The sequence below is a fragment of the Amblyomma mixtum genome, chromosome 6 (assembly GCF_055824585.1).
Source record: "Amblyomma mixtum isolate Tamu chromosome 6, ASM5582458v1, whole genome shotgun sequence".
In the NCBI taxonomy this organism is placed as follows: domain Eukaryota; kingdom Metazoa; phylum Arthropoda; class Arachnida; order Ixodida; family Ixodidae; genus Amblyomma; species Amblyomma mixtum.
This window is the reverse complement of record NC_143017.1, coordinates 105,989,139-106,008,345: the sequence shown is the minus strand read 5'-3', so window position 1 is coordinate 106,008,345 and position 19,207 is coordinate 105,989,139. Positions and strand designations below refer to the sequence as shown.

At 49.2% G+C, this 19,207-nt stretch overlaps 1 protein-coding gene across 2 annotated transcripts in view; it reads right to left on the bottom strand.

Annotated features, from left to right (window-relative positions):
• Positions 1-1,672: 1,672 nt before the first annotated feature.
• Positions 1,673-19,207, bottom strand: part of LOC149339917 (sulfide:quinone oxidoreductase, mitochondrial-like) — a 42,080-nt gene continuing 24,545 nt past the window's right edge. Inside the window, exons 1-10 of one of the 2 annotated variants that reach the window (XM_089548631.1) lie at positions 18,494-18,728; positions 11,217-11,411; positions 9,431-9,601; positions 8,779-8,832; positions 7,405-7,599; positions 6,301-6,519; positions 5,319-5,505; positions 3,753-3,820; positions 2,821-2,999; positions 1,673-1,749 (exon numbers count right to left, since the gene is read on the bottom strand). In XM_089548631.1, the coding sequence (XP_089404757.1) occupies positions 1,689-1,749; positions 2,821-2,999; positions 3,753-3,820; positions 5,319-5,505; positions 6,301-6,519; positions 7,405-7,599; positions 8,779-8,832; positions 9,431-9,601; positions 11,217-11,411 (1,329 nt within the window). In that variant the 5' untranslated portion in view covers positions 18,494-18,728 and the 3' untranslated portion in view covers positions 1,673-1,688. Of the gene's footprint in view, positions 1,750-2,820; positions 3,000-3,752; positions 3,821-5,318; positions 5,506-6,300; positions 6,520-7,404; positions 7,600-8,778; positions 8,833-9,430; positions 9,602-11,216; positions 11,412-18,493; positions 18,729-19,207 lie in introns of those variants that run through there. The other variant, XM_089548630.1, reaches the window with a different exon arrangement.

Genomic DNA, 19,207 nt, shown 5'->3' with positions numbered 1-19,207 from the left:
CAGTGTGATTCATATATGGGGCGAGCTTAGTGATGTAAAAAGTCTATTTCATTTAGCTTCATTACCTATTCGCAACTATTCGCAACGCGCGTATTTATTCCCCGTTTCCCTCCCGCTTCCTCTCTCCTCTCCACATTCCGACACATGCGTCGAGAGCGCGCGACGGCGCAGCGACGGTGCTGCCGCCTGGTGGAGCGCGGCTGAAACGGTTGCTATGGCAACGACGCCCCATCTGTTTGACCCCGGCCGCCGCCGGGAGCTACGCGACGGCTCGAAACCTGGCGCAGTATTGCTTACGCAATAAATGTCAAAGAGCACGCAGAACACAATATACAGGGCGTTTTTCCTAAGACTTGACACCATTTTTAAAAATAAGAGCACTTCTTTCGGCACAGCATTTGCAGCGGTGTAATACACCAGAATAAAACTAACAAGTATTAAATAGCCGTCCCGTTAACTAATACTGAATAGTTAATTATTAACTATTGCTGTTTGGCTCCTTAATTACTGAGCAGTGTCTTGACATCCATAATTATATCCCTATCAGTTTTTAAAATTTCGAAAAAGCTGTTGCCATTTTTTTGGATATTTGGATATCCAAAACAAATTTTGGATATTTGGACGAATTACGTGCACTGGAAAGGATGCTTTGGCTGCAAGCTTTGCCTATATTTCGGCGCGATGTAGCCATAATTTGTTAGGCCACAGCGCGAAGGGCAACCACGTTCTTGTTTAAAAACTGACATGGATATTACGGTACTTATTACGGCGGCACGGTGGGCTACACGCCTCTCAATAATTAACGAAACAACAGTAATAGTTCAAAAGTTAACTATTCAATATTAGTTAACGAGTCTGCTAGTCAACGCTTTTTAGCTGTGTTTTGGTGTATCACACCACCGCGGATGTAATGCCGAAAAACCGCTCTTAACTAAAAAAAACTATTTTTAAAACTTGTGTAAAGTCTTTGGTAAACGGTATTTTGGCAGTAGTAGTAAAAAAACCGCATGCTAGCTTCTCCGCGCAAGGAAAGCATTTATTATGGGATTGTGAAATTCCAACACCAAGTCGGGGGCCTTGCGAATGTCATCCTTGTATAGGTAACTAAAAACAAGGCATGACACTTAGGCGTACGTTTTTATACGCAGTTGATTTGTACCCTAATTAGTAATCACTTCAGCCATCTTGTGGAAGGCACGACGCTCGACGTAAACCGAAACATACACCACAAGTCGAATAAGGGCGGAATGTACAAATGCCCTCATTTTTTGCATTATATTTCGAAAAAAATGGCAGTGGTTTAGCTCTGGCTAAACCTGGAGGATTGCGAAAGCAATGAGGAGAGGGAGAGAGGCGATGGAGAGCGCGCGGCAGCGTTGGCGACCCCCGCCCGCTAGCTATGCGCCGCTACAGCGCATGCGCAACTGGCGAGCGCGGTGGCGGCACCTCCGAGCCACCCCCGCAGCGACGGCGGCGGCGCGCCAGCTGTGCGCCATGTGACGTCACTGCTCCTCACGCATGCGCAGTATGGCCTTTCGTCAGCTCCGCGAAGTGGCTCGGCGACTCGCGTAGTGTTGCTTTCGCAACAAAAAAGAAGACAGAGTTTGTGGACTGGCCTGCTGATTTGTTACATAACTGCCAGTGGTGCCCAATATAAGCAGCACTTCTGTGTAGAAGAAAATTTTTGTTTATTTCGAAAATCCGAACCGCATCATTTTTCGGAAGATGCTGGGTCCTTCCCAGTAACCTCTGGAAGGAAAAGAAAAATCGCCACACTATTAAGCACTAGAGTACTCGAAGAGAGCAAGCCAAAAGAAATGCTTCGCGAGCGACGCAGAAAACACTTTTTCGTGTCTATATCCTCTTTCCCTTAACACCGGCTGCAGAAGGAAAAAACAGTTTCAACCGCTCTCACAAATGTTGGGAATGTTCCCAGTCAAACTTTTTGTACGTATTTTTTTTCGCTCCAAGGACTTTGAGAGTAAGTGCAATTTAAGTGGAGAAATCGCGGTTATTCAGCGATCTGCTTGATTCTCGTGACTTATCGGGGAGTCACACAGGACCGCTGTTTGCACTAGCTTGATAGCCGATATATACAAAACATAGAGAAACATCCTGAGGTTTAAGGAAAATATGTTTGACAGCACATAGAGGAACTTGCGCGTATGACTCGGATGTCTTACTTCGGTTACTTGCGGTATCCATGCACAGCTCCTTATAAGCATCACCGCATGAAAAACTCCTTCAGCGTTACCCGCTTTTGTAGTCCGGTCGCATACACCCTTCCTTTTCTGACTACATCTGTTCTCCAAAATACGACTTTATCGACACCATTTGTTAATGACTGTTTAGAACAGCGAATGGTGTTATGAAGAAAGGAGAGGCACAGCAACAGTCTCAGTCTGAACGGACATCGCCATAAACCAAAAAAACAGATGGAGGGAGCGAAGGAGAGCAGAACATGAAGTTCAGGCGGAAGGCGCTCGAGGTGTATACGGTATGAGCCGACCAACTTGCAGGGGATCATGTAGCAGCAATCGTGTATCCGTCTGCATTTTGCAGACGCCTAGAAGACGAAAGCTGTCTTATCTACTTTGTGTTGTCTTAATTGTTGGTGCGCTGCTAAATCCGCGAGAAAGAAATGTGTGCACTGATACAGAAAAGCTATATTCTCCCCATGTAGACAGCCATTGGTGTCTTGACGTATTTCTAGGAACTCTCAGCTTCAAAAGAAAGACTTGCTGTCTAGTAGCGGCTTTTGGGCTGTGCATGAAAGCTGAGCTTGCCATCTTCGAAAAGACTGAGTACGGGCAAACTCACCGTAGGAACAGGGTCCAGTAGATGAAAGGCAGCATGTCTCTCTTCAAGTAAAACATACTCCCGCGCTCCTTCGCCTGGTTGAACGGGAACGTCTCCAGCGGCTCCGCCTTAGAGTTGAACTCGGCCAGGATGCACCTGCCGTAGCTGGTCACCAGCGGGCATGACGTGTAGCCGTTGTACTGTGGTTTGCAATGGCACGAGCGAAAAGTGCGATCATAAATACAGACGCTAGTCTTTGCCTCCAACGATCAGTAGTGGTAACGTTGCAAAAAATACAATACAAGTCATTAAGTCGCGCTCACTTGCAATGCGTGGATTATGACGGACAATAAGGTTCAGGTAGGATAAAAAGGGCTGGCCACTATTCGTAGACATAAACTGCGCTGACTGCTGCCGCCTTGCATATCTCACAGCGCCTTCCATTGCAGCGCGTCGATTTCCCCGATAATCGGAAAAGTTTTAAGGTAACAATTCCGACATGAATAATATTGCAGAATTTGCAGCAGCACTTGATGACACAGCGCTGCGAGTAGAATCCTCTGAAGCAGCAGGGCTAGCACAGAAATAAAAACATTTTCACAGTTTCTACAGCGAGTGGTACAGGCCACGATTCTAATATGAAACACAAAATGCAGTTTAAAAGGATAGAGATTTCTTTGTGGAAGCAACTAAGTTAGCAAGGTTACAGCTTATACAACTCGGCGGCGTGTAGCCTAGTGCCAACTTTGAGGGAGCGAATATGATGGCTGAAATATGGCCGTGTAGATTCTGGAGCAGCCGCGTTAAGCCGGTGCTTCAAGAACTGAGAACCTGGTAGGCAGTCATAGGAGTGAAGTGAAGAACAAAATGAGAAGCCAACTCACTCGCTAATTAAAGCGATACTCGGCACTGTTGTTGAAGATCCACACTAGGCTCCTTGCGTGAACGCGTACCTTACTGTTTGGTGTCTTGCCCTCCATGGCACTCGTAAGGTTCCTACGCAGAATCCCGATTTCTCCGGCTGGGAAAGAAATCAAGAAACAGCATTAGTTAGTAGTAGTGAGAGACAACGCTAAACATGAGATTAACGGCACACCATCAAGCGTCCGCGCCGATCCTTTGAGGACAGGGATTTGCGTGCACATAGGCGCATTAACTTCCATACTGCAGCGCCTTCTGAACTCCAGATCGACACTCATGTTCCATGGTGTTGTAAACTACATTGGATAGGTTTTTTAAGAGAAGTCCCCTGATGCGGCTTCGATAATGGCGCCGATCGCCAGTAAAGGGCAATCGGCAAACTGCGATCTAAACCAATGAATGAGGGCCTTGAGGAGCTTCAGGAGGTTTTCTGACTGAGTTTCGAAGCTATATGACGGCGTCTTGTTGCGAGCGTTGCTCTCCTGAAGATAAAGTAGGTAACAAGGAGCGCGTGCGCGGGTTGGTCGAGTGGCCAGTGACTAGCACGTATACTCTAAACCCGAATTAGCCCATATGAAAGTAAAAAGGGACTCAGCTGTCCTCTTGCGCACTCCCTTCTAAAGGTAGGATATGCTGTTAAAGTAAATTGGTTTGGTTTATGGGGTTTAATGTCCCAAAGCGACTGAGGCTATGAGAGACGCCGTAGTGAAGGGCTCCGAAAATTTCGACCACCTGGGGTTCTTTAACGTGCACTGACATCGCACAGCACACGGGCCTCTAGAATTTCGCCTTCAAGAAATTCAGCCGCCGCAGCCGGGATCGAACCCGCGTCTTTCGGGTCAGCAGCCGAGCGCCGTAACCACTGAGCCACCACGGCGGGTGTTAAAGTAAATTGGTCAATTGGTTTTTGAGGAACGGAAATGGCGCAGTATCTGCCTCACATATCTCGGCGGACACCTGAACCACGCCGTAAGGGAAGGGAGGAAGGTGGTAGTGAAGGAAGAAAGAGAGAAAGAGGTGTCGTAAGGTGTCGTGGAGGTCTGCGGTATAATTTCGACCACCTGGGGTTCTTTAACGTGCACTGACATCGCACAGCACACGGGCGCTTTTTACGTTCCGCCTTGATCGAAACGCGGCCGCCGTGGTCGGGTTCGAACCCGGGTACTCGGGCTCGGTAGGCGATCGCCTTAACCACTGAGCTACCGCAGCGGGTTGCTGTTGAAGTACTCAAGTAGATTTAGGTCACACAATATACAGAATGCTTAATCTTGGTAAAACAGGCATATTCCCACTGCAATTCATAGTAATTTGATGCAATTTTAAACGCCGCAGCGGAGGTCATGAGGTTATCACATAGAGAAGATAGAAACCTCGGCTATAATCTCCGCAACTGCTAGAACTTCGCATATTTTGAAGAGGGAATTTCTTTCCGCTGCCAACCTTAAGTGCTCAGTGTTTGTAGTGATGGAAATCAAGTCCAGGGCTTAGGCAATATGCGGATGGAACGACATCATCTACGCGGAAAACCGAGCAATGATGCTAGGACAGGAAGTGCTGTAGAAAGGATGAGTGCCTGTTGCCCGTTCACTTGTACTGACCGACGGCGGCGGCTGTCTTGGCTGTGGGCACATTGGTGCAGTCGCCGATGCCGAACACGTTGGGGTAGCGCTTGTGCTGCAGCGTCTCGCCGTCCACGTCCAGGAAGCCCGCCGCGTCGGCGAACGAGGGCGCCGTCTTGATCGCCTCCGAAGCCGTCATAGGAGGCACCACGTGCAGCATGTTGTACTACGCGGAATTACAGGAAAGGCGCAGCTACGCAGGGTCCATCGAATGAAAAGGTCGCAAGTTGTGGTTATTATAAACGTATAATTGATGCCGAAACACCTCTAGGCAGAACTTCCGTCTAGTCAAAGGACTCGCGAAAAATGGGCCATTATTTCCGGCGACTAAGGCGTTACCGCGTTGCACAAAATCTGCTGCATAAAAACTTCGTGTACGCCTGGCTACGGGGAGGAAGCAAAAATACCCCGGGCTAAGATGCCCACAAAATGCCGTCGCTAGACTCTTATAGTCACTTCCATCAATCCGAAGAAGTTAATCTAAGAACACCTACCTAACTAAGTTGTCTGCCGCTGCGAGACGCGAAGAAAGTAACTGAATGGACAACCGTGTAGCCCTTCTTGGCCCTCTTGTATATCAAGTATATCAAGTTCAAGGCTGCTCGAAACGGGCAGTGTGTTTCTTGCCTGGATCATATTTTTAATTCTGTTTTGGTAGTCCCACCACAGTATAAGTGCAAGTACCCACCGATAAACTAAACCCAAACACCTGTAGCACACTTTGCCGCGGCCTTGTGCCCTGTGGACCCGAAGCAAGCTGTAAAAGCAAGCGCTGACAGTTCGGAAAGCGCGATTATCTAGAGAGTACCTCAGCAGAACTGAGACCGGAAACCCCAGGCTACATTTGCACTGCAGGAGAGATAAAAAGGCTCTAAAAGGAGACGTAAAAGTGTTGCACGCATAGGTGTCAGCGAACGTAAAAAGCAGCTCTGTCTCCGCAGGAAGCTGAAAAGCACCCTACCTTGAACGTGGCGGTTTCCTTAGGGTCGGCCTTGCTGTCAAGCAGGCGGAAGACGGCCTCCCTCTTAGCAGGCCGCACCTGGACCAGCTCGTGCCTGAGGTTGACGGCGATGCCGCGCTCCTTGACCACCTCCCACAAGGCGTCCGCGTATTTGCGAACGCCGAACAGCACGCCCAGAGACGTGTTGAACATGATGTCCACCTTGTCGCGCCGTCCGGCCTGCGCACCGGGCAAGGCCATGCTGAGGCACAAGCTGGTTCATCATCCGCTGCAGGACTGCGCCTGTCTTCCTCATAAGGATGAATAACGTGACGAAACGGCTGTAACGACGCGTTTCTGAGCATGTGCCAGCGTGTTTTTACCTTCTTACTCGCCACATTTCTCATACATGTTTATTACTCTGAAAAATGGCCCCCACAGCACGACACAGTATAGCATTTTTTTTTAAATCGGTAACATGGCGAACTGTGGGAACTTCTGGTGTCAATTTAAAGCCAAGAGTAGAGTAAAGGGAAAAGCTACAAAGAGGGGAAAGGAGAGGTAACCACCTCATTCTCGGCCTCCGCCATTACCGGCCCTTCCTCCTGGAGCGCTTGGCTTCACTTGGTTTAGGGGGATGACCAAAGTGCCTCAGCGTAGCAAGCGGTCCTTTTTGCTGGCTTTAGTACTTTCCTCCAATAGTTTTTTTTTTCCTCATCCTCTTCGGTGTTATGACGGAAGGAAAGGAGAAAGTTGCTGTGTAAGATGAGTGCTGTGTAAGATGTACAGGCCGTCACACGCGCAGCCTCGCTTCGCCTCCTCTTCGGATCGCACTGCATCACACAATTCCGAATCCGCGGGTCCGTACGTTTGGGCTCCGCATCATTCCGAGTTGTGCGATATGGGATTATCGTTAGAAAGGCGCCTACACACAACGCAGTATACTCAGGAGAAGATTATTCGTCAAGCTGACTCACAGCTTTCAAATCGATTCACGCTGGGCAACCCCTGTAAAGCTACAGGTACTCATTTGAAGTACGTCAACTCGCTGCGCGCAGCGACACACTACCAGGGCACATGGATGCTGCACAAGCGAAAGGTAGAAAGACGATCAGTGGCGCGCACCTTTCGGAGGTGGGCTTCGGTGAGGTACATTATTTTCTGCGCAGCGCCGGGACATTTGACTGGTGTGGCTGGGTAGGTGAAGATGGCGTTGCCTTCCGTCAGCGCCTGCATGGCCTGGTGCGTCTTGGTGACAGTGTTGTACGAATAGTTGGAACACACGTATGGAGTCTCCAGAGCGTCGATCAAGCCGTCCACCTAGCCCACATAAACGGCAGAAAACGAAATATAAAGGCGACGAAAAAGAGGCTGAAGCATAACGAACATCAGAAATCGAAGTCGGCATCGAAGGTAATAATAAACCATAGTCTCCAGGTAAAAATAGTAGAAAGCGCTGCGAGATGGCATGGGACGGGAACTGACCACAACGCCTATATTACCACTCACTAAAAAAAAGAAGAAATGTTACGAGTCAGGAGTACTAGTTTTTCGTCCTGTGCACGGCTACTATCGGCTACCGCTCGTACAAGGATGCGCGTGTGCCCAGGTAGTCAAAACGCAATTAGTGGGGACACGAAGACAATAACATGGTCCACCGCACGTCGCCTACCCACTTTCCTACGCAACAACGTGCACAGACATTGCACGGCGTTTTCCTTGAGAACGCCACGAAAGAAGGTTAGAAAATAGCACTTGTCTTCGAGGCGTGACAGTGGCATTACTTGGTCAGACTCACAAGGGATTAGTTTCACATTTCAACGGAAGCTTGCAACGCCTTGTCGCCATAGATGGTATCAGGTTTAATGATCTGCGCGTGTGCCAGGCACGTACCAGGCACGTTTAATGACGACCTTGCGGAGATCAGTAGGAACAAATGGAGTTGCGCGGGTCATGTGATGAGGGGAGCGGATAGATGATGGTCCGTCAGAGTAACAGAGTGAACTCTATAGCCAGAAAAGCGTGTGCGGAGGCGGAAGGTTGCCAGGAGGCAGATGAGATTAGGAAATGTGCTCTGATGGCGTCGCCGCGGCTCTCGCAGAGCAGGGTCATCTGAAGATCAGTGGGTGAGTTCTTAGTTTAACTTGGGTGACGAGTGTGGTGGCGACTAAGAATGTTCTGTCTTGTCAATTTTTCAAGAGTAGCCACAGTATTCTGCTACTTTCCACAGCAGGATCCAACTAGAAGTTCGAGAAGTTCGATTTAGATGACACAGTGTCAGCGTCAATTTGTACGGGATCCAAAACACGCTGTGGTACGGATGAACACCACTTGGGGCAAAGACATTTTGGCATTGTGCTTCCGCACAGAACGCCGTTTCTGTTGAATGAGAATTCAAGGCATTCGCTCACTCAGAGCTTTCCTCATTGTCTCTAAAGCCACGACCAGGAAAGAATATAATAGTTTTAACACGGGAATTGTTGCGGTTTATTGGCTTACCAAGTCAAAGCGTACTTGTATTCCAATGGCAACGACGAGGAAGTCGTATTTGATCTAAAAAAAAAAGCAAGAGCGAAACACACGCTGCATACAGATTAGCTGCGCTTCATAATCGCGTCAGTAGCCTGTGCTCAGAATCCTCACTGAACCGCTACGCAATATCTTAACTATAATGATGATGATTATTAATTTTAACGACTCAATGGCACCTTGGTCAAACAGCGCCATGGCAAAAAGTGTTTTTTTTTTGTCTACACAAGGTACAAAAACACCTTCTGCTGTCTGTTTTACACAAGAAGGGTCAAACACCTTTTTGAAGGTCTTTGACCCCACTTGTGTGGGCGCGCGGCTTCACATCACATTTGTGAAGCCGCGCATTGAGCCATGGGAAAACCGTTGCGTACCCGTCGGCATGAGGATCGAACCCCACAACCTCCCGCATACGAGCCCTTAACCATTATCACAGGAAGTAAGCTCACATGAGACGCTGTGGTGTAGACTGCGCAAATGCGCAACATGGGTGAATTTTTCAGACCAAGAGGAATTCCATCGCGGAGTCACATTAGTCTCCATAGCTCTTTTTTTTTACGCGAGAAGTTCTAAAACTGCAGTGAGAATTTTTCGAACCCGTGAGGCACCTCCTAACACCCACCTTGATACCCTGCTTGGTAACCACGGTGTTCTCCTGCGGCACGAAAGTCTCTGCCGCATCCCGTATCCACTCGGCCTGCCTGGGCATCACGTCCGCCATGGGTCTGAGCGATTCGGACACCGTTTTGATCCCTCCACCCACGAGCGTCCACATGGGCTGGTAGCAGTGAGTCTTCCAAAAGACAAAAAAGAACAAGAAAGCCCCTTCTGCGAGAACCATGGCTATCAAATGGTTATTTCATAATGTGTAGCCGTACAGACGCACGGTGTACACTTAGAAATATAACATATTCTCTGCTTTTCAAAAAAATTATGTTGCTTTTCACGAGCCACTTTGGCTAACAGGGACACCGCAGTGGGAGACTGAGGTACAATTTCTCTCACCTCAGTTTCTGTAACGTGCACCGCAACCTCAGTACATGATATTTCCTGCATGTGTTATAATCACCGTGTCCTTTACGTTCACTGCTGGTGAAGCTATCGTTATTAATACGCAATTATCCCTGTCTTGCAGTAGCTTCAACCGTCCTATCCAGCATATCCCCAAGCTCACCTATCGCTTTAATCTCGACCATCTCTGGGAATAAGTTTCGCATCTGTTAGAATTTATACTTTTACCCTAACCGGCCACCGGTTGTCCCTTCTCGGCATCACATTCCCTGCCCCGAGTCCCTTTGCAAGCCGCTTGGATATTATTGACTCGAGTTTTTCTCTAACCTACGTTGTTCTCTGTCAGTCTCTCTACCTTATCCCAGTTCTTTCCCTTGACAAAGCTGGCTCTGCTTTTAAAGCGACAGCGTTTAAGGCCCCGTTCTCCACAAAATCCCCCGTCGGCGTTCTCGGCGTCGGCGTTGTGAGCGAAAAATCACGAGCATGGCTCTGGCAGGTGGTCCCCACCTGGGAGGCAGGTGCGCCACCTACGTCACATGACCTTGCAGTGTCATCACAACATGCCCACCAGATAATGAGCAAACTGCCAACTGTGGTAGGTGACAGTTAAATTAATGATTGGTTACTCGGGAAGAGCATCCTGGACCGCATAAGGCTCACCGCTAGGAGCACCTGCCATCGCAGGGCAGTGCCGCATCACCTAATCGCTGCACCACTGCGCCATCAGGGGTACAAGGACTCCCGGAGATCTATGAACGCCAAGTAGAGAATTACCAATTCTGTATATGTGCGAATTAACTCATTAAGCTATCGCGTCATAGCCTTAAGGCGATGCTGAAGTGTACTTAACAAAACTTCCGTTTGGGCTAGATGGTGCATAGGTTATTTTGAAATGAACTTAAGTGTCGCGTCCGATTTCCTTGCCTAATTGACATTCCTCATTAACCCTGAAGCTTCCAGCTCCACAAGGTAGTACTGCAGAATTCAGCTTATGTATTTCGATGAGCTGTTGTTCATAACCTGAGAGAACGTGCCAAATGCCTTCAAACTCGTTCTTATTGTACTGGAAATTATTTGCGTGTTCGCCTCAAGATGCAGCGGTCTGTTAGTGGTTGAGCTGTTCTACTTGCTCCCAGCCGCGGCAGCTGGGGCAGGAAAGAAAAGCAAAAACGCCCGTGTGCTACGCGGCAAGACAGTACCCGTTAAACAACACCAAGTGGATAAATTCAAATCTGGATCTCTGCACTGCGGCGTCTCTTATAGCCCCTTGCAGCGTTCGCACGCTAAAGCCCGCACACCATACCATGCGGTCACGGGTCCAGGAATCTAAACCAACCATTCGCACGCACAGCAGAGCGCCGTAGAAAATCCAGTAAGAAATCGTAGAAACTCCTTACATCTCGGGGCTCCAGCACGCAGACCTTTCCCTTGCCGAGCTTGGAGGCGAATTTGGCGGCCGTGGCAATTCCACCCGATCCCCCGCCGACCACGAGCAGCTTGTAGCTCTTCACTCCGCCTTCCGCCGCCGTCGCATTGGTGCTGTACAGGCGGGCTTCGTGCAAGATGCGCCTCAGGGCGGCGCGGGGGACCATCTGCATAGAAAAAAAAGAAAAAAAAAATGATTGGATTCGCCGTGCCAACAAATATCATGCTGATCTTTGTCCTTCAAATTTAGCTGATCCTTCTATGTTGATGTACCCTCGTTCTCACAATATCAATTTCAAAGCTGGCTTTGTTTTTTTTCTTTTGAGGAGGCACCTCCTGCAGCTTTATTTTGGCCACAGAAACAGGAAAAGCATTCCAGACTCGCTTTTTGGGCTCCAGTTTTGACAGCATGGCAGTTTTCTGATCCCAAATACTGTTTCTCAGAGACGAGCGAAGAGGCCAAAAACAAAATCACCCTAATCGCTGGGAACGAAAAAAAAAATGCACTAAACAATACAAATAAAATCTGAGTGCTGGTACAAGCCTGCGCTGTATGTGAGGCTGTTAACGGTAAAACACGAAATTTTGATATACAGCTCAGCGGCCAGCCCTGGACTGACTCGTGGTGTTAAGGCACGAGTTTCTCTTTTTAATTCATCCCTTGTGTAGTGCTGCTAACTTTGTATTGGAGCGAGAGCGCTGCTGCTCGGGGTGCCACTTTCGATTTCAATATGGATGAGACAATGACCTTCAATGCCTCACAAGGTCAAGCCGAACTTAACTGCGTGATGGTACAGCCCAACCTATAGCAGTATGACCACGTCATATGACTATGACCATTGGGTGCCTGACCTTGACGTTTGACCTTGACCTTTACCCCGACCCTCGACCTTGACATGTGATTTGAGACAATGGGCACCACATCAACAAATGCCCTTCATAGCCTTACAAGGTAAAACCGAACTTAACTGCGTGGTAGTGTGGCCCAAGCTATGGTAGTATGACCACGTGATCTTATGACTGTGACCATTGGGCACCTGACCTTGACCTTGACCTTGACATTTGATTTGAGATAGTGGATACCATGCTTAACAGAGCTTTCGCTCGTTTAACTAGTTTCAAGACACGTTGAACCCCAGACATCTTTTTCTCCATTCGGGTTTTAGAAAACTTGTTAATTCTTGCTAAAAACCGCAGCGAAATTTTCAAAATTATGAAGTAAAAATGCTCCGACCACGACTGACAAGGATAAAAATAGTTGTTTTTTTTTCGGATTCATGCAGTCTCTACATTCTAGCACGGGGGGCCTCGATCTCTTGTCAGTATTGGTAGGGGGTATAAATCCCCTCCCCTGAATTTAAGCACTGCGAGTCTCACTACCCCTTGCAGTTTCTCCGACCACAAAGTTGAAGCTGCTGCATCTTACAACGCTATTTAATATGCCCATAAAAACGACTGAAGGAAATGTGTACCAGTGCAAAGTTTCTCCCAAACCGATCTGTAGACTGCCTTTCGTGAATGATGTAGGCCCGTTGAGAAATAAAATTAGAAATGTCTTTGTGTCTATCCTTTCAGTACCATCACAATGTAAATGCCATCTTCATGACACATTTTCTAATTTCCTCGCGCGAGTTGTGCTTGCGAGCACTAAACTCAGGCGGGTATCGCAGGATTTTATTGGGGGCCAGTGAAGGCGCACGAATAGTGCAGTGAGCAACAGACAGTAGAAAGTGCTGAATTGCAGCCAAGTGTTTTACTGCCGGGCATGGCGAGCAATATGTAGCGCACGTACTGCCTTTGTCAAAAGTTTAGAGCCCAGGGGGTTTGCTTCGAAGCACTATTGTGGCGCTCCTGTAGCACTAATGAAAGTTTTACGCATCGGAGGGAGCAGGATCAAAAATCTTACCTTCAGGAGATCTGGGACGCCGAAAACACATTACGAGCAAAGCAATGTGGCCCAGAAGCAAACCCCTTGGGCTATAAACTTTTGACAAAGGCTGTACATTTCTCGCGGTTCTATCTGCATCAGACTTTCCGCAGTCGCTCTATTCTAAACAGAAATGCTGTAGGTGTCCTTAAAACTGCAGATCTGCTAGCACATTTGTACCTCTCATTGCTTGTCCACCCCGTGTAATATCTCGTTGCAGATATAAGGATAACGACGCCGACAGCCGAGAGAAAGAACAACAAAAGACAAGCTCGAACGCATGCCTGTGCTGCCTCGCTGGTAGAAGAACCCAGCTTGCTTCAGTCCGGCTCAATGTCCCCCACCTCGCTGACTCAATGTACGGACGTAACGATATGCGCATGGAACTCTTCGTCTTGTCTTCTTGCTGCTGTCCGGTTTATGCGCTGTTTTCGCCGAGCAATTTTTTTTTTAAAGCGAAAGCTTTACTGCTTGCACTTTCAGCCTTTGCCGTGGCGCGGCGGTGCCACCATTGACCTTTAGTTGACCTCTGTGTGACGTCATGTGTGACATCACGCCGAAGAGAAGGGCGACCGACTCGCGCCGTCGCAAACCGCGGCGGTGCCACCACCGGCGCCTAACTCCTGCGCTCTCCGCTAGGAGCGCGATTGTGGCGTTGCGCTGAAGAGATTAGGCTCGACTCACGTCGCTAGAAAGCGGTAGCTATGCCAACCACCAGCGGCTTAACACTGCTTCGCGATATCGCGCCGTCCGTGTGCGACGGCGATGCACATGAACGGCGGCCTGACTGGACTGGATTGTACTGGACTGGATTGGATTGGATTGGATTAGAATAGATTAGATTAGATTATATTACATTGGATTGGATTGGATTGGATCATATAACAGATGCATCGCCACAAGTCTAACCCCAAGCACCACCACCAGCTACACTACCAGCTGAACTAGAGCACTGCACGGGCCTCAATCTGAGGCCCAAGCCCGGCCCGGGCCCGAGACCTGAAGCCCGAGCCCGGCCCAGGCCCGCTAATTTATCGCCCTAGCGAGCCCGGCCCGGCCCGTGAATCCCGGAGTGAAGCCCAGGCCCGGCCCGTCTCACAGTAACGCTTGAGATTTACTGCTCACTCTGAGCAAGTAGACTGCTACTAAACCGATAAGAAACTGGCCGACAAAGGTTCTGAAACCTCAGTTTGGCTTGCAGAAAGTTGGTTCTTTTTAACCCAGAAGGAAGTGATTAAGAGTAGTGCTCAACAGGCCCGTCTTTTGGACAGTGATCTCGTGTAAGTGCGCAATGATAAACTCGGAAGTTCTGAGAGCCAAACAAAAGGGGCTGCATACGCGCGTAATAGACTAATTTGCATTCCCACTTAATTTTAATGAGTTATATTTTGCCGCCCGGAAGTATAAACATTAAAGCTGCCTAGCAAGCAGTGCGATGACATTTTTTTAGTGAACGCGGTCTCACAGGTTGAACTCATAGCCGCACTGGTCGCCTTTCAACAGAAACGAAAAGCTAGAAGAGTATTTTACGGTGTGTGTTTTGAACAATATAAGCGTCCTAAACTAATATGTTCCTCCCGAATGCATTTCCAATAGTGTAAGGGTATGTTTTGGGATGACGAACGATCAATGGCCAATTAAGACCGGTTGAATTTTACTCTTACTGGTGGAGCAGAAGATAACGCGTGAACCACGTGGTAACTTACAGGGCAAAATATTTGTCATGACAACCAGGCTGAAGAAGCGAGGAGGGATAGATGCGGTTATGAAATGAGATTTACAAATTCTCGCGAGCTTTTGTGGCTATTTCATTTACGAGATGTTCCGGTCATGTGATCAAAAAGAAAAGCAAACGCGCTTTAGTTTGTGAATTTTATCACATGAGAAAAATATAGCTATAAAATAAAAGCTATGTTTTTGGGGCTTAAGGGCCGAAGGGGAGTCAGGCTGTGATAGACACTGAAGCAGAGGGCTCCGGATCATTTCGACCACCTGGGTTTCTTCAACGAGCAATGATACTGCAAAGTACATGGCTGTCATGCTTGCCGCCTAAATGGAAATGCGGCCGCCGAGGCTAGGAGCAAACCCTGGTTCCCCGGCTCAGTATTCAAGCGCCTTGACCACTAAGCCACCGCGGCGTGGAAATAAGGAAATAAATAAGTCAATGAATAAAGCTTAGTTTTTTTCTCCGCGAGTACTATAACCCTTAGCTCATCCGTGTCGCTGCTCCAATGCCGCAGTTGTGTACTTCACTCTGCAATAGCGAATGAAAAGCCGGACATCAGACGTTTCTGTACGGACCCAAGCCCTACCCGGGTTCGCAGCTTTAAGCCCGAGCCCGACCCGGGTCCGCAACTTCAGGCCCGGGCCCGGCCCAGCAAAACAGATCATGTCCCGGCCCGGCCCGGCCCGGGCTTCTGGGCCGGCCCGAGCCCGTGCAGTGCACTAAGCTGAACCATGGCGTAGGTACGGATATTGCTTTCGCGGTTACCGGGCTTAACCAAGCTAAGCCACAGCGAATTGTTTTTTTGTTTTATCTCCACGCACCCCCAGAGCATTGAGGAGGAAGAAAGAAGCGCGCTTTAGGCGCGCCTTAGGTGCGCCTAAAGTCACTGGAACTCTGAAAGTACCGCAGCTGTTTTCTCTTCGCCGCCGCGCCGCCTATTGGCCAGTTTTGATCACGTGATTAGGCGCCTCCATAGATGGTCCACTCGCTCTAGGAGCCGACGGGGCGTAGTGCTTCCGAGGATGTTGGACGGCGTGTTTTATCAAGTAGCACGCTCAGTACAGCGTCTGTGTGTGTCTGTGCGTGTGCGCGCGTTCCTGTGTCTCTATCTGAGCGTATGTCTGTGTGCGTGTCTCTGTGCGTGTGCCTGTCTCTATGTGCGCGCGTGTCTGTGTGCGTACGTGTGTCTGTGCATGCGTATCTGTCAGTGCGTGCGTCTGCGTGCGTATGTGTGTGCGCGCGTGTGTCTGTGTATGCGTGTGTCTGCGTGCGTATCTGTGTGCGCGTGTGTCTGTGCACCGCGTCTGTCTGTGTATGCGTGTGTCTGCGTGCGTATCTGGGTGCGCGCGTGTCTTTGTGCACCGCGTGTGTCTGTGTATGCGTGTCTCTGTCAGCGCGTGTGTCTGCGTGCGTATCTGTGTGCGCGCGCGTCTTTGTGCACCGCGTGTGTCTGTGTATGCGTGTGTCTGCGTGCGTATCTGTGTGCGCGTGTGTCTTTGTGCACCGCGTGTGTCTGTGTGCGTCGTGCGTTTGTGTGAGTGTGACAGCAATAAATGTCTTCGAAGACGTTGCTTTACGAGATTTTTTTCCGTGCAGGTCATCGATATTGGCTAATGAGGATTAAATAAAAATAATAAAGTGCAGAGTTTAACGTCCCGAAGAGACACGATAGCTATGAAGGGTGCCGAAGTGGACCGCAGTGGGAGAATTTATGCAACCTGGAGTTATTTAACGCGTACTTACATCGCACTGCGCATGGGAGTTTTTGTATTTCGCCTCCATCGAAATACAGCCACAGCGCGCCCGCATGCTATCTGGCTATCTGGCCGCACAGTTAGAGCGTTGGACCCGTCGTCGACCTTGGGGTCGTCCAACTACCTCCCACAAGCCTCCGACCGGCGACTGACCACACGGAGGGAAGAACAGGAGGCGGGAAACAGCAAGCGCACAGGGAACGTTTTACACGCATCAGGCTTCCAAGTGAACAGATTTACTAAACGTTTTGCTATATCCCGCTCGTATGTACGCAGCCTGCCGGCTTTAAAGTTTTCTGGGCCCCGAAAACATTCATTTGCGAGCCTCTCACGGAAGCAAAATAGGACAAGCCTGCTTCTTACGTTGTTAGCTCACACCCGTGGGCTAAAGAATACGAGAGGCTGCGCAGCTGTCATGCGACGCTTTCAAGGTTTTCGAAACCCTCACCTCATCTAAGGTCTGAGTCATGAATACTTTCATTGATTAATTTTCGCGCAAAACCGATGAGCAAGGCGGCCGCAAGGGAGACCTTCTTCGCCTAGCAGACGATGCGCTCGCCGCGCTGGACCACCTCTGGCAACAATACCCCAATGTTGCCCGCGCGCCGCCCGCTGGTTGCGGTACTTTCAGAGTTCCAGTGACTTTAGGTGCGCCAGACTACTAGCGGCATCTCGTGTCACATGTGGAAACCGTCTCCCTGCAATTGCTTTTTCCGGGATCGGTCGGCGCAGGCTGTGCGGGCTCCAGGCGGAGCGGCAATGGGAGCACTGCAGCCGACGGAGAGAACAGTCATGGGGTCAGTGCGTGGAGTCTTTGCAAGCTATCACGTGCTCCAGATGCAGTATGCCTTCGTGTGGCAAATAACCTTGTCGAATTCATAGGTAGCTAAGGCTTAACGTTAGCACCGCAGGTCGCAATCGTCGGCATAAAATGCACCGAGACTTAACTAGCGTGTATTACTCAGGCTAGAATTTTTTTGTAGTGCTATTGCGTCTACTCTGAGAACCCTACTTGGTTTTTGAGAGCCTATGCGCATCTACAAAAGCTTCACCAGACATTCCTTGCGGCATGAAATTGTTTAATAGAACAGATTGGATGCATTTGGATATATTACACAGTATGCAAGATCCGACGACCAGCAGCAGTGTGCTGTATCAACTTGGAGTGACCTATATTGCTCTATAAACCAAACACACCATTCCTATAGTAATTGAGTTAATATGGAGTGCCTAGCAGGTGTCGAAGCAGTTTGTGTTCATGTTCGTTTGGCGAAAAAATACCGACCCGGCAGTTTTAACTGCTGCCAACGGAACTATTGGCTTTAAACAGCCCGAAAGTTGCCGTGCCGTCCTCCACGAAGGTTCCAAAGGCTGCGGAGAAAACGAGATGACACTCGAGGCGACGAGATGCAGGTGTTCTTTATCTTGGTGCACTCACCGTATCGATGGGCCTCCAGACATTAGCAAGTACTCCTTTTATAGCTCATTATTACGTTTACATTGATATTGAGTATTAAAGTTTAGCAGCTACCCCAGCCTTCTGCCATAATTAATGAAATATGCTTACTTTCCCCAACAAACGTGGTATCGCTTGTCGCATGGCGTTCCTATGTGGTCGAGAGCGAGAGATCGACAGCTCAAGAACTAACTCTCAAGTCCCTTTTTTATTCCCATCCCTCCCATCTGGAATTCAGCCGAGAGGGCACCACTAGTCAGCTGATAGGTGGTGACCACTACAACGCTATGCATGACTGTAAGCGGAAGAGGCAGTCTCGAGGCACATTGACCGCGACAACGCGGACAAGCGGCGCGCCTGTGAACGATAAACCAGTTGCAACTTACCACAACGTATCACGCCTGACGCAAAGGTGAAAACCTGACGTCAGATATGCATCAGTATGATCGCGCGCTCACTTTCGCGAGGCCTACTTGGCTACCGCGCCCGCTTTCGTCGCTTTCTTCGCGCTGCTTCTATTCAGAAACCGTGTTGTCTGGAACGCAGGGTCGCCCCTTGTTATGAGTCGCTTCGTGATGGAGCTGAACAAACAGCGGCGACTTACTTTGATAGGGCGCCAAGTCCAACGTCACAAGGAAGCAGGAGCCGAGGATTTTGTTATCTTCCAGTCGCCTAGTGGCACCTAACCACACTGGGGAGCCAAGGAATTGTGTAGCCAGCTTCTTCTTCTTCACCTCTTTATAATGTAGCCAGCTACGCGCGTGTCTTCATCTTCACCGGTGCCCCAGCAAAACAGCGCGAGCGCAGTGGCTTCATCAAGCTCAGCGTGGATGAAAGAAGGCAGCACATTTCCGCTCCGCTGAAACCTAGTGGCGCCGAAATGCAGTGCAACATTTGCGCGAGACTCCGCGACGTTTCGCGAAACGCTGTGCTTCGCGTCAACACTGCGCTCCGCGTCAACACTGCACGTAATTGTGTCACTGTTGCTCACCGCGCCTAAAGCAATGAGATGTTACACATCGCTTGGAATGTGAAAGATGTTTTGCGTTGACTCCAATGCAGCGCCATCAGTGTAAAATGCCAATGAAGGGTCATTTTGT